At 46.4% G+C, this 14,346-nt stretch overlaps 2 protein-coding genes across 6 annotated transcripts in view; one reads left to right on the forward strand and one right to left on the reverse strand.

Moving 5' to 3' along the window:
• TMEM68 (transmembrane protein 68) overlaps positions 1-6,597 on the reverse strand; it is a 32,093-nt gene extending 25,496 nt beyond the window's left edge. For 2 of the 5 annotated variants that reach the window (XM_031441619.2, XM_064480820.1), the window contains exons 1-2: positions 6,477-6,594; positions 274-317 (exon numbers count right to left, since the gene is read on the reverse strand). The gene's annotated coding sequence lies outside the window, so the exon portion shown is untranslated. Of the gene's footprint in view, positions 1-273; positions 318-6,476 lie in introns of all 5 variants that reach the window. The other 3 variants (XM_031441615.2, XM_064480819.1, XM_031441618.2) reach the window with 3 other exon arrangements.
• A 57-nt stretch (positions 6,598-6,654) lies between these two features.
• Positions 6,655-14,346, forward strand: part of TGS1 (trimethylguanosine synthase 1) — a 32,848-nt gene continuing 25,156 nt past the window's right edge. Inside the window, exons 1-3 of the mRNA XM_010989537.3 lie at positions 6,655-6,912; positions 11,694-11,758; positions 13,878-14,050. Coding sequence (XP_010987839.3) covers positions 6,809-6,912; positions 11,694-11,758; positions 13,878-14,050 — 342 coding nt within the window. The 5' untranslated portion in view covers positions 6,655-6,808. The remainder of the gene's footprint in view (positions 6,913-11,693; positions 11,759-13,877; positions 14,051-14,346) is intronic.

The following is a 14,346-nucleotide window of genomic DNA, read 5'->3' on the forward strand; positions in this document are numbered from 1 at the left end:
GTTACACTGAGATAACTGTTCTTCACAGGAAAGATCACTCTGCTTCAATAAAAGTTACCCAATTCTTCAGGAAATGATGACACACATGTAGTATTACCCTTTACAAGTAGGTTTGTAGAAAGGCAATCTGTTCTTTTGACATTACGCAATAATAAAATTCTATCAGTATCACTTTTATCTTATAGTCACTAAAATTTCTCTTGTATCTTAAATGATTGAAAGTGTAGCATACAATTATTTTATGTCACTCTGTAAACCAGTCATTTAACTTACCAGAAATGTATAAATGTCTTGTCCCAAGCTTCAACGTATGTATTCTGGAAAACACAGTGTACAAACGGAAGAAAATGTGATTTTAAAAAAAGATAACCATTAGTACCCAGAGATAGAATTTCTATAAAATAGAAAGAGACAAAAGTATGACAAATGTGCTTACAGCCCTACGCTAGTGTATCCCAATCGAAAATTACACTCACGCTACGCAAGCTTTCAGTGAGGACACCTCTATACACTGCTTAGTTCCACCTTATAAAGCCCCACCTGAGGCTTTTAAATTCAGAGCTATAATAAATTTGCTTCCTCAGAGGAAAAGGAGGAAGATGTGTAACTGACTGTGACTCTTTTCGGTGACTGCCCGGTAATAAGTGGTGGTCAGACATGACCTTCGATGACACAACTGTATTAGCCCTCACGATCACCTTCTCCCACGTAAGACTTCCTTCTTGCATTCCTGTTTTCTCTGCTTCTCATCGCACTCTTAGAGAGAGTTCACCACTATTCCATACCACACAACCGTAAGGAAAACCACCTCAAGCCCTTCGTGGATGAGGCAGGAAATGAAAAAAAAGAAAGGAGGGGATGGAGGGAGGGAGAGACAGACACAGCAGCAATTAGATGCTGTCTTCAAGCCAGCATCGTCCAGCCCACCAGCGTATCAGCAGGGCACGCACTTTGACTTGTTCTTCCAAGGATGGAAGATTTAGTCTGATCTCCTGGTAACCAACAGAACCCATCTGTGAGAAATCTGGGCCTGTTCTGGTAACAGAGGGTGAACATGTAACACATTACACCCACAACCTGTGCTTTATGTACACGACAGTCTAGGCAACCCACCTAAAGAGGCAAACCACTATAATTTACCAGGGTTTGATCATTCAGAGCGCAACGCAGCAAAACTTACTACTTTTTAACTTGAGAGCTTTCCTCACTAGGATGGCTATAACCAAAAAAAAAGGGAAAACAACAAGTGTTGATGACGATGTGGAGAAATTAGAACCTTCACATTTGCTGGTGGGGATATAAAACAGTGCAGTCACTGCAGAGATCAGTGTGGCACTCCTCAAAAAGCTAAACACAGAGACGCCGTTTGACCCATTAATCCTAGTCCTACATAAACACCCAAGAGAACTAAAAACATGTATCACCCCAAAATTTGCACACAAACATTGACAAGAGCATTATTCATAACAGCCAGAAAGTAGAAACAACCAACTGTCCATCAACTGACGAATGGATGGAAATACACTAACCCATAAAGCGGACTGTCACTCGGGCACAAAAAGGAATGAAATACTACTTCAGAATACAGTATGCGTGAACCTTGAAAACGTCATACTAAATGTAAAAAGTCAGATACTAAAGACCACATTTTGTATGATTTCATTTATATGAAGTACCCAAAGTAGGCTAGCCCACTCGGACAGAAAGGCTAGTGGTGGCCAGGGCTGAAGGGGGCAGTGGCTGCTAATGGAAACAGTGGTGTCTTCTGGGGATAACCAAAATGTTCCAGAATCAGGTAGTAGGGATGGTTGGAAAACCTTGTAAATAAACTAAAAACCAATGGGTTGTATATTTCTAAATGTTATGATTAACTTTATCAGAACAGAAAAAGAGCTTCAAATATTGTTAATAAATTAAAATTTATGATAGCTTCTCAAATATGTTAAAAGGAGCTTCTCCTAGGCCTGACAATCAGTCGTTTTGGTGCTCTGACCCTTGCTGCTTGATACAATTTTCCCAGGAGTCCAGTCTCATTTCCAATTTTCAGAAGGATTGTAAAATCTTGTGGTTCTAAAAAAATTTTTAGTGCCTCCTCCCACCCAAATCGGTAGTAGAACTACACCTCTCAGCCCCAGTCACACTCTGCTTTATGACACATACTTAACAAGCACAGTCGAGGGAAGAGGGGCTGTGCACAGGAGGCCCCGTGACAGCGGCCACACAGAGACCTTCCTGAGATCCAGCACCCCCCGACAGCGCCCTGGGAGCTGCAGTCAAGAACCGCCTCCACAAACGGCCAGACTGGATCCTGACGTGAAACCTCCAGAACAGAAAGCTCAAAAGGTGCCGTTCCATCTGCAAACCAAGATCGCTGGATTTTCCCCACCGGACCTAGTTCTGTACCACAGAGCCTCTCCCAAGAGACAGCTGGTGTGAGCTGCGTCACAACAGGTGGTCTGGGAAGGCCTCTCTAAAAGGTATATTTGAACAAAGAACCAAGCAAACCATGTGGGTATGTGGAAGAGAATTCCTGGCCAGAAGAGCAGTGAGTACAAAGGATGTGCACTTGGCGTGGTCAGAGGTGCAGCCACCGGGCAAGCCGAGGAAGTGACACGGTGGCACCGGTAGGCCGGCTGTTACCTGGTGAGATGCAAAAGGCAGGGCGGGGGATGCCTGCCGTGGGCTCCGAATGACCCTGTGCCAGGAATACACTGTGCAGGAAGCCAACAGGATGTGACCGCAGGAAGTGAGACAAGTGAGGAACGTGGCTGGGACAGGTGTGGCAGGGTGAAATCTACAACAGATGATCAGCTTCTGGATATATTTTGAGATTAAAACCAACAGGGTTCGCTGGGGAATGGACGGAGCATGTGAGTGAGAGGAGTCTGGGATACTGCACAGTTTTTTTGGCAAAGTGGGTTTGTATCCTGGGAAGCTCTGCCACTTACTGTGTGACCTAGACAAGTTACCTAACATCTCTTTGCCTCAGTTTCTCCACCTACAAAATTAGGATAATAACAGTCCCTACCCAGTAAGACTGTTGTGGAGATTGTAATTAAATAAAGCTTAGAAGCGTGCCCCCACCATACACACACCAAACAGGTACTGCCACCATCAGCGTCATCGCTGGCTTGCTTGTGAAGAGGGAGTGGCAGGCAGAACAGGCTTAGGGGTGGAATGGCCATCACAGATTCAGTTTTGAACATGTTAAGATTCTACTGGACGTCCCAATAGGCAGCAGGACATAAGCAGAGTTTAGCAGGAAGATCACGGCTAGAGAAACATACCTGGGAATGGGCCACATACAGACCAGTACTGAAAACCATGAATCTAAAGAAGATATAAAATAAAAGTGAATCTCCAAGGCTAAGCCTTGGGGCACTCAACACTTCAGAAGTTGGGAAGACAAGAAGGAACCAGCATCCTCCTGCCAGGAGTGGCATCTTGGACAGCAAAGTAAGACAGTGTTTCAGGAAGGGAAGAGTGCTCAACTGTTTCCAGTGATGCTGGGAGGTCTAGTCAGATAAGGAATGACCACTAATCACCGGACTGTACAACACAAAGGCACTGGCAACCCCTGGTAAGACATGTTCTGATACAGTGGGGATGAAAGTCAGATGAAGTAAGTCCAAAAAAGAACAGGAGGGGACGAATTGGAAATAGCACATATGGACGACTCGTCAGAGGAATGCTGTTGCAAAAAGGAACAGAAAACAGGTGGGTATCCAGAAGGGAATGTGGGTCAAGTGTGCTGTTTTACGATGAAAGAAAATACAGCAGTTTTTAATACCAAGGATGATGTGTCAATGGGAGAATGCGAAATGGATGATTCAAGAGAGAAGACAGCTGTCGGGGCCCAGGCCAGAGGGGGAAGAGTACAGTGTACAGGAACCAGGATGGCCCAAAGAAGACTCGCATCGCTGGGTTCTTAGTTCACTGACTCAATGAATATTTATCATGTAGTTTGTGCTCGGCACTATTCTAAGCACAGGGGATACATCAGCAAACAAAACAGATGGCTATAAGGCAAGACATACGTAAAAGCACCTAGAGTAATATGCCTAGGTCACAGCAGGCACCTGACACACGCTCGCTAACTAAATACAGGCAGATCTGAACTCTGTTCATCCCAATCTTTGACAAAGATGTGGACCAAGACAGCGTCTGAAAACTTGTCACTAGAGAACTATCAGAGGAATTTAAGCAACAAGGTTTTGAGTTGATAAAATACTTCTGATAATATGAGAAAATGGCTTTAGAACTCAATGAACGCAACCACTTGATTTTGCAACAAAGTTAAACACAGAAAGCCAATGTGACTTGTCCAAAGGTATTAAATTAATTCAGGGAAGAGCCAAGAGCCAAAATGAACACCCAGCACTCCGGCTTCCTACTCTGGTTTCATCATACCTTCTGTAAGTCTCTCTCTGACAGAAAAGCGGGAAATATTGAGATTACAATTTCTATCTTTCCTCTACTTCTGCCTGGCCCTCTCCCTCTCCAGTTTACCATGGGCAATACTTGACTCCTCACCACTTTATTTTCATTCAATAAAAACTATAATTGTTAAAAGATGTTTTGGGGTAAATATAGTATTTCAGTTACCAAAAGTCCAGATTATTTCCTTTGGGGTAGATATAATATTTTAGTTACCAAAAGTCCAGGTTATTTCCTATCCAAAAGAAAAAAATAATCTATAGAAAAACAGAGTCCTATGCATCACATACAAAATACTTTAATTTTCCCATCTGGAATTCATGTAACTTGTAAGGAAAAGTTGGTAAGTTGAAAAGCTAGCATGTTGATACTGATGGCAAGGAACATCTACAATAATTAACTTTAAAAATATTTAAAGTCACAATGTCTAAAAAATTAAGAAAACAGGAAATTTTTTGGTTTTTTTCTAAAAACCTTAAGGAAAAAAATCTTTTTTAAACCATCATGAGTACTTTTACCACCATGGATGGTAGCAGATTCATTTTACTTTTAGTATATGAGCTGCACTGAGGATGTGCTGAAAATGCCAATTAAATGAAATACTCATTGAAATAGAAATTAATTTTTCCCTTTTCTTTTCACATATTTAATAATGGTTTAACAGGGGTTAAGTACTCGTTTTAGTAAATAAGCATTCTACTTCAAACCATCAACAAAGCTGAAGTTTAAGATTTCAGTTACGATATCTGCCAAACTCAGTATTTTAACTTTAAAACAATACCTTCTGGATTTCAAGCTTCAAAATCTAGGTTCTGGTATGGATTACCTTTCAAGATGCCCCCCCCCCCAAGCCCCTAATCCTAGAATGTCTTTCAACTTCTAGCTAAAATCTTCCACTCTGAAAATTACTGTTCTACCCTTACTTTCTTGACTATTCTCATCCCCAAAAATGCTGCACACCCATGCTGGTGTTTCAGTAACTATGCAGCACTCTTATCTTTTCGAATCACTAAAATGGGTGTATCTGACATCAAAGGAAGGCGGCAGTAAGGATGCGGGAACCAACATTTCATTCGAAAATTAACCTTCAATTTCCACCCAACAGTAAACGCGACTACAATATTAGGGACCATTCCAAGTGTCTGATTTTACCTCAGCTCTAATATATTCTGAAGAAACATCAACCCAGTTTCAGCATCAACAGACAAACCAAGTCCGAAGGACCCCAACAGCCTGCGGGTCTGAACACGCTTCTCAGAGGAAGCTGCCTGGGCAGCCGCCTTCGGCAAATCCAGCGGCGCCGTTCCAGCTCCGACATGCTGGTTGGTGCACAAGTTGTTTTTCGTATTAACCAGCAGCGTGAGGGCAGAGACCTGTTCCACAGGCTGCAAACCCCGGGCCGAGTCGGTGCCAGGAGCCGTCGAGTGTCCTAACAGCACGCAGGGGCTGGCCACACACGGCTCCCTCCAGTCCCTTCGGCCGCCCTAGGACGCAGGGCTGCTAACGACCCCTGTTCACAGGCGACCACAACAGGGCTCGGAGAGGTCAGGTCTCCCGCCCGGGGACACGCAGGAGGTGAAGGGGCACCGGGCAGGACCCCAAGCCCGGCGCGTCTGGCCCCGAGCCCCTCCCCACTGGCATCCTCAGCTTCCACACCCGCTGGGCGGGATGCGGATCCCGGTTAAGCCCAGAGGCCTGCACCGAGGGCGTCCGCGCACCGCCCACCACGGAAGCGGAGACCTAACCCGCCGAACCGCAGCGTCTGCGCGCGAGGGGACATGCGGGACGAGGTGAGTGGGCTCGCTGGGACCCAGGCAAGGCCTCCTCTCCCGACCACTCCGCGCCCGCCGGAGCCGAACCCCGAGTCCGGGAGAAGCCGAGCCCGCCCGCCCCGGCCGGGGACCCCGGGCGGTCCCGGGAGACCAGACGCGCGGCCTCGGTGTCCCGGCCCCGGAGTCTGCCCGGGGGCCGACGAGCGCGGGGAGGCGCGGCGGGGACGAAGCACCTCGGGCGGGAGGGGCAGACGCGGCTCGACTCACCCTCACCCTGCAGCAGCGGCGGGAGCTCTTCGGTGGTTCGCGGAGGGAAGTGCAGAAACTCCAGCGGCTGGGTCTCCGGAGCGACCCGGGAGCAAAAAGCCGAGCAGCCGCTGCAGCCCGGACGGCGCTGAGTGTGACACGGCCCTCGCCCCTCCCCTTCCTGTGGCCTCCCGGAACTACTTCCGCCGGCGGCTCCCAGCTCGCTCCTGTCTCGAGCGGCCCCGGGCTCGTTCCTCAGCCTCAAGTCGGGCGCACCGGCGGCGGGGCCTCCCCTCCGTCTCCAGGAACCGGGCAGTGGCCGGGAGGCCGTCCCGCCCGTGTGCCGCGGTAAGATGTGCTGCGAGAAGTGGAGCAGCGTGGCCGAAATGTGCCTCTTCCTTGAAGACCGGGAGGAGGCCGCGACGATCCTGTGCCTCTGCTCCCGGGCGTTCGTGGAGTAAGTGGGGCGCTCCCCTCGGTTTCTCGGACTTGATGGCTTGCAGACCCGCGGTGGTGGTCGGCCCCGAAGCCGCGGCCGGGGTATCCGGGGGGCGGGTGGAGCGAGGCTTAGGAAAGAGGGAGAGGCGCTCTCGGACCGGAGGGGCGGTCGCTTGCTGCGGTTGTGGGAAGGGGTCAACCCACCCTGCGGGCGGTTAGGAGGAGATGTAGCAGCGATGTCTGTCCTTTTACCCTTACGCCTCGAGGGGAAAGTTACCACCCGGGGGAAGTGAAATGAGAGATGAAAGCGCTCCGGGAGGTGACATCACGGAATGAAGGTCTGAAGAGCGCCTTTTTTGGTTAACATTTCTTTTCAAACCTTGAGACTTATATTCAAGGGCACATGCACGTGAATAGAACTCGCGTTTAACTACGATTACATCAGTTTTTGAGCTGTCTTATTTTTGGAAAATACTTGTTTTGGCCAAAAATTGCCTTGCATGAGATAGCTAGTGGGTAGGAAAAAACTAAAGAATTGGATGCTAGAAATTTTTTTTTTTGACATTAGGTGTGTGAGTTCCACCACTTAATCCTTATTTTTAATCTCTAAAACAAGCGTATTTACGCTAATCCTCTCATTGGTTTATTATTAGATTCAGCTTGTGGGAGTGAGTTTCATGTGATAGACTTTTAATATAGTTTAATGTAGTAGAAGTTCAGTTTGATGGAATTCTTCCTATTCATCATGTGTTTTGGCGGGAGTAGTTGGAAAATTAACCCGAAAAGAAATTAAGTACTGGGTTACATTTAGTGTAAAACACGTCATCTCTGTGTTGCGAGTGCCCTTTTTGCTCCTCTGTGTTAAGTACTGGTTGGCACAGCCCGTCCCTACATCCTTTGAGTTTACTTTCTAGCAAAAGTGGTCAATATTGAGACAGCTGTTACCTAATTATTTGGTTAATCATCGTTGTAAGTACAAGATGGGAGAGAAGTATAAGGTGCTACTATAGCAAAACCGCAACCTTTCACCACAGATCACAGAGACTCCTTGGAGGAAGTAGCGTTTGAAAAGAGGTCCAGAGGGTTAGAGGAAATAAACTGGGATGCATCTGAGTGACCGGAAGCAATCCCAGCAGAGCAGAACTTTGTGAAAGCCTCGAGGGAGCCAAAGAAAGCCTGGGAAAGAAAAACAGAAATAGGGTTGGTGAGATAGTCAGGATCAAAACGCACCACTTTGTGGAAGACACGTTCAGATTTGCATCTTTAAAAGTTATACTAGTAGCAGCAAGGGGGATGGTTTGGAGGAAGAGAGCCACTTAAAAACATTTTCCACTTAAAAACAGCAGATTATGGTGGCTTGGATTAAGATTGGTAGTAGTGGAAATGGAGTGGGTGAAATTATTGGAGAGAAACTGTTGAGGTTAGAGGATTGGCTTGAATGTGAGGGAATGAGAGAAAGATGAGGACTGGAAGGTAGAGACTAGTTTTCTGGCCTAACGATGCTTTTCACTGAGATAGGGATCTCTGGAAAGTCTTGGATTTTAATTTTAGGCCAGCACAGGGAGGATAATCAGTTTTGCACAGTTTGATTTTGGAGGAGCTATGAGATATCCAAAGGTAGATGTTAAAAGGTGGTTGGTTATATTGGTTTGGAGCTCTCAAGAAGTCTGGGCTGATCTTAAGAACTTGAACCATTCTAGTGCAAGTAGTAATTAAAGCCACTCATTTAGCACCAGATCCATCCCTGAGGAATTGCAATGCTTTTTAAAGAGTAAAAGAGAAGAAGAGATGGATTAACTGAGAAAGAGTAGAAGATGAGTTCAAGTGTACGGTCAGCAGATTTTTGGAGGAGGGAGTCCACGGGAAAGCTGCTAGAATACCCAGCAAAACGAGGACTGAAAATATCTACTAGAACTGGGGGGAAAAAATTAACTCTGTCGGCTTGATGTCTTGCTAAATGCCGGGATCTAAGTTTCACATTTCATACTTTTCTTTCCTATTTAAGCATCCCAGCAGCCCCTAGCTTATGACTTGTTATCCTTCCTTTATGAGTAGGAAACTGAGTCTCAGTGACGACCTAAAATAAAATCTCACAGCCAGGCAGGTGGTTTATACCCCAGGTCTGCGTGGCTCCGTAACCTTTCTGCTGTCCCACTAATTCGTCTGGAACGTGATTCTGTTGACTCTTCCTGCTGAAGGTGTTTCAGTGGTCTAAAGTCAGTGGGACCACGGGAGAGCTGTCCAAATGCTTTAACACAGCGTGTCTTAGTTAAGGTAGAAGAGCCTGTGTTTACCTCAGACCACACACCCAGTGTCTGTCTGGTTTCACATCCCGACTCTACCAAAAACGAGCTGTGTGGCCTTGGGTGAGTCACAACTTTTCCGTGCTCAGCACCTTCAGAAAGGACTTCCTTTCCCTTTTACTGCTCAGGGTGAATCCACAGTCCCTTGGCAGTGGGAAATTCCTACTTCTGCCTCAGAAATTCCAGGAGTCACTTATTCAGCCCGTGTTTTGGCCACCCACGCGTCAGGTACTGTGAGAAAAAGATGGCTGGGCATCTTAGGCAACGTAGGGATGATCCCTGCGGTCAGAGGCGTGCCGATCAGCTGCCCGGTCAGGCCTCTGAGGGGGCGGCATCTTAGTGGGGCCCCCATGCTGCAGGTCTGGTGTCCAGCTTTATAGTTCAACTCAGCATCGAGGTTCACTTGGTCTTTATACTCTGTGCCAGGTCCAGATGTTCATCCAGAATCGCCATGCTTTGTGGTTTGAGTTACGCTTAGCAAACTCAGGTTGCTTTGTAGAGAACACTTAGCAGGCGTAATGGGAAATTCTTCAAATATCAGCCATTAAAAATACACCTTTCTTTGTGATGCATGCTCTTAGAGATTCTTTTTGCCCTAAGGAAACAAAGAATTTTCATAAAAATTTAAAAGCTTGAATCCTCTCCCTCTTTTCTTAACTTTCCGTGGCAGATTATTCGTAGCCTTGGGATACGCTGGCAATATCCTTGGACACCTGGTTCACCTCTCACCCGTGGGGCATGGCTTTGTGCTCCTTCCTCCGGCCCTACCCGACTTGTTAGGCTGGCCCATTCCCCCCAAAGGCATGCAGGCTGGCACTGTGAGCGGGACTCCAGAGCACCCAGCTGTGTGTGGATGTGGGGCCAAGAGAGAGATTGCACTGGGACCAGCCAGAGCGCACGCTTAGTTCTCTGCCTGCAGCCTGCTAGTTAGCACTCTGCATGGAGCACTCGCTCACTCCTTTATTTATATTAACATGGACTCTGGACTGCTAGTTTATTATTAATGGGTTATATTCTGTTACTGTCGCCACTTATTAGGGTGTTCATATCATGTCAGATGTTTGATGGGAGCCCCTGGAGGTGGGCCTGTGTCCTTTCGATGTGTCCCTAGCCATCTTCTAGCTCTCCTAACCTTCTGGGACAATAAAGTAATCTTACAGTCCACGCTGCGACAAGGAATTGCCGCTTCTCCAGGCGACCCTGGTTCCTTGCAGTGGAGAGCAGTGTTTAGAAGCCAAGACGTGGGTGCGCGTTGTGCTCACTGCCCCTGGATTTTCAATGCTCTGCACCCTCTCCACAGACAGTTAGGCCACAAACGCATTCCGCAGACGAACGTGAACGTGTGTGTTGACTGTCCTTACCCTCAGTACGTTTACTTACTTGCTCACTGTAAGCAGCCCTGCAGCCATCCTGGGCCTCTTCTCCACCGGCACCTTAGTGCCCACATCCTTGTGTACTGATGGGCACACCATGGATGCCCTTTTGCAGCTCCCAGCACCCCTCACCCTGGGCCTCACATTAGGGGTCAGTGGACGAGCTGCCAGAGGACATTGCTCTTCATCCCTTCCCCATTCACTGTCCAGCTGAGCCCCCACCTACTCTAAGTTTTATAAAGTATCAAAAAATAAACAAGGATGTGAAATGAAACATGAAGTACACAAGAATTTTGTTTTGTTGAATTTATTGTCTCTCCATTAGAAAAGCAGTATTAGCTGTTACTTGCAGACGGCTTTGTTACAGCAATTATGACAGAGCTTATTGCAGCGTGATTTACTGGCAGGAAGATAATAATAGCAAAATTTCTCCCCTTCCCCTTTAAGTGTTCTGTTAGGTTTATTTTGGTTATGAAATTCCTATCTTAGTAAAGAAAAAAATTAGAAGTAGGTATGTAAAGGTTAGCCCTTCACTGTTTTTAAAACTCATTGAGACTGAATGGTTTATTTTGATTTATGTTCCAGTTTGAATAAATAAGAACTTCATTTTATGTTAGTCCTCAAAACAACCTTAACTCAGACCATATCTGCTAAGTTAGACTGTGGTAACTAAGCATGTCTGCTAGGCGATGGGTAGTTTGGCCTATTTGCAGATGGACTAGGGTCCGCATGTGGGTTTATAAATGCGTAAGATAAATCCTTCCATCTTTATGCTCACTTCTTACAGCAAATTTAGAGACTGTTTCACTGTTTGTGTGTCATAAGGTGGATCAGATTCTTCCCCCAATGTCCAGAACTGCCACTTAATCAATAAATTAGTAGTTACCATTATAACATACTTGCCACGTGGTGTTCACCAAATGTTGTACATAGACTGTCAATCCTTGTAACCCCATGAGGTATGTATTATTACCTCTGTATTACAGGTAAGGAAAATGTATTAGCAGATAGCTGTTCTGGTTTTTAACCTTTTTATTAATTAACCCATGCTGCCTTAAACTTGTTTTTTCTCTAAATTTATAGTTCAGTGTTTTTCAATATTGACTATTTAATTTGCTTCACAGAGATCGGAAATTATACAATTTGGGATTAAAAGGCTACTATGTGAAGGACAGTGGCTACGATGCAGGTAATACAGTGTGAAGCCATATAGCCTTTTCTTGCTAAAATCAACCATGACTAATTTAAGTTTAATTTGTTACCATAAAATATTGTGATTGGCAAATAATCCTGTAATCATAGTCAGTTCTTATTTTTTATTGCCACACGGTTCCAGAATCGCTGTCAGAGCACATCCTCCCTTTCCTGTAGCTGGCTCGCACTCGGACTTGAGGGGGCCTCTCTTGACTTGTGTAGCATTCCTTCCTGAGTTGTCACCATCAGATATGAGAACCTGAAATTTGAAGCTTGGAAAAGTAGAGAACATAGTTTCCTCAGAACAATTTTAGTGTGTTAAAAGGTAAACTGAGGCACATTAAGTTTTGTTTTGTTTTTTTCCCCAAGAATTTATTTGAGTCCACATTGATTCAAATCAGGCAGCACCAAATCGAAGGTGGCTGGGAGCACTCCACCGACAGGAGCTGGGAGGGGGGTTTTTATAGAGAAGACGCAGAAGCAAGAAGCAAGGAGATTGTGTGACTGGCCACAGGCTAGGCGGCTGCCTTGTTTGGGAAGGCTTCCTTGGCCGCTTGTGGCTGGCCGCCATTCAGCTGCGTTCTCTCAGACTCAGTGCGTGGCCCTGGCTTGGCTGTGGTTCGTCTGGGAGGCTGCCACGGCACCAGAGCCGCGTCCGTGTAATGGCCTCCTCATTCAGACACTTAAACAGTTTTATAGATTAGTGATCCAGGATGAATTCCAAGTGAGCATCCATAGTCTTTTGCCTAAAGTAAAGATGCCACAACCTGGATTAACTTTCCCAAGTAACAAATACAATCTATTCTATGCCTTGAGACTCTCCCAGTTACCTGAAAACCTTCTTGGTCTCTGTCACGTTCCCTACCACGACCCCGCTTGTCCTCTCCGTGCACGGTCTCCAAACACGGGGACAACTGTGGCACAGGTATAGGCTACAATCAGCATGAGTACGTGTGTCACGTTACCCTGAAAATCCTTCACTCACATGGTGGAACAAATCATTGCCACTTCAGTTACACGCTGGGGGAGATGTTTGGTTTGTGCTTCAGTGTCGTACAAATAAGGTTTATTTAGACACTCGCTCCCATGCGCACCCTGGGGGGAACAGAAAGCTTCGCTGACTCGTTTCCCATATTTTGCTCTCTGCTGAGCTTTTGCGGGTTCCTTCAGGGGCACGGTGAGTAGGAATCCCCTTCACTACTTAGGTGTCATCTTTCCCTGTTTTAGAGTTTGTGCATATGAGGTCTCTCTTGTTTTCAGTCTCCGTTTTTGCGGTGGTCAGGTTCGCTGTCCTGTTGCCTGAGACCACGCAGCTGGAGTGCGGCTCAGCCCTGGGTGACTGCTAGTATATAAAGTGATTTTTATCTCAAACGTTTTAAAATAGAGCATTTCAATGGTATTTGTCCAACTAGTGGTCTGATCCACTTTTAGATAACCATACTCTGATAAAGTCAACTTGTTTTGTTACAATAAAACAGGCTTTCTGTAAGTCCTAGAATCAGGGAACCTGAGAGGGTCCTCCAGTTCAGTGGATTTCAGGCTTTTAATAGCACAACCCTTTCATGAAGTCAACTTTCCCACGGAGTCCCAGGCTGTAAATCACGGCTGTGATTGAACTGCCCGTGAAGGCTTGAAGACGTACCGCCCACCTTATTAACAGCTTCTGAGCTGAGTCCACAAGCCCTCACTGTAAACCCGCGACCTAGTGCGGCAGTGCTGCCAGCAAGGGGCGGGGAAGTGTAGGTACCAGTCCGGGCCGCCCCGCTGCGTCCCCTCGGGCGTCCTCAGCCCTGTGCCCCGGCCCAGCGCGGGGCAGGTGCTCCGGGGAGAGGGCTGGGTGGGCAGCCGGGGGGCAGCGGCAGGCAGGGCCCGACCAGAGGCTGTCTCTTGATCCTTAGTGGGCTCCTTTTTCACTAGTCTGTATTTCCATCAATTCCTTCTTTTTTCCTTTTATTTTTCTTCCTCTTAAAAATCGTAACATTTACACACCTTTACTTTGGGCAAGTCATGTAACAACTCTGGGTCTTAGATACTTTTCCTTTAAAATGAGGATGATAAAACCTGCGTCTAAATTTTCTCTTAAACTAAGTGAACATAACAAATGCTGTGTGTAGGAGACCAAGCCACAGAGGAGGACAAAAGTGGTCCCTGCCCCGGCACTACTGGGTCACGTGACAGCAGAGCCGTGGGCCCAGACGAAAGCGAACTGGATTCTGAGGCTGAGCTCATGAGAAGTATGGGGCTGCCCCTTCAGTTCGGTGGGGTGTCTGCACATAAGAATTTTGAGGTAAATATTAATTTACTCCTATTGTTTCTGTTTCTTAGTTTTCTTCGTAAAATATCACATGGATTATTTTTTATCCCAAATCTAATGCATTCATGAATTGGAACACTTCACCTCTTCTTAAATGTGTATTTATATTAACCAGAACTACAAGCTGTAATCCGTCCCTCTTGGGAGTGTGCGATTGTTCCTCCTCTTGGAAACTTAGATGGTAACCCAGGGCGGGGGTCGAGGGTATTTGTATTATTCAGTGTCAAAACGGACTTGAATTCTACTCCTCTTACAGCTTTAAAGTGCAA

Source organism: Camelus dromedarius, chromosome 30 (genome assembly GCF_036321535.1).
Source record: "Camelus dromedarius isolate mCamDro1 chromosome 30, mCamDro1.pat, whole genome shotgun sequence".
NCBI lineage: Eukaryota > Metazoa > Chordata > Mammalia > Artiodactyla > Camelidae > Camelus > Camelus dromedarius.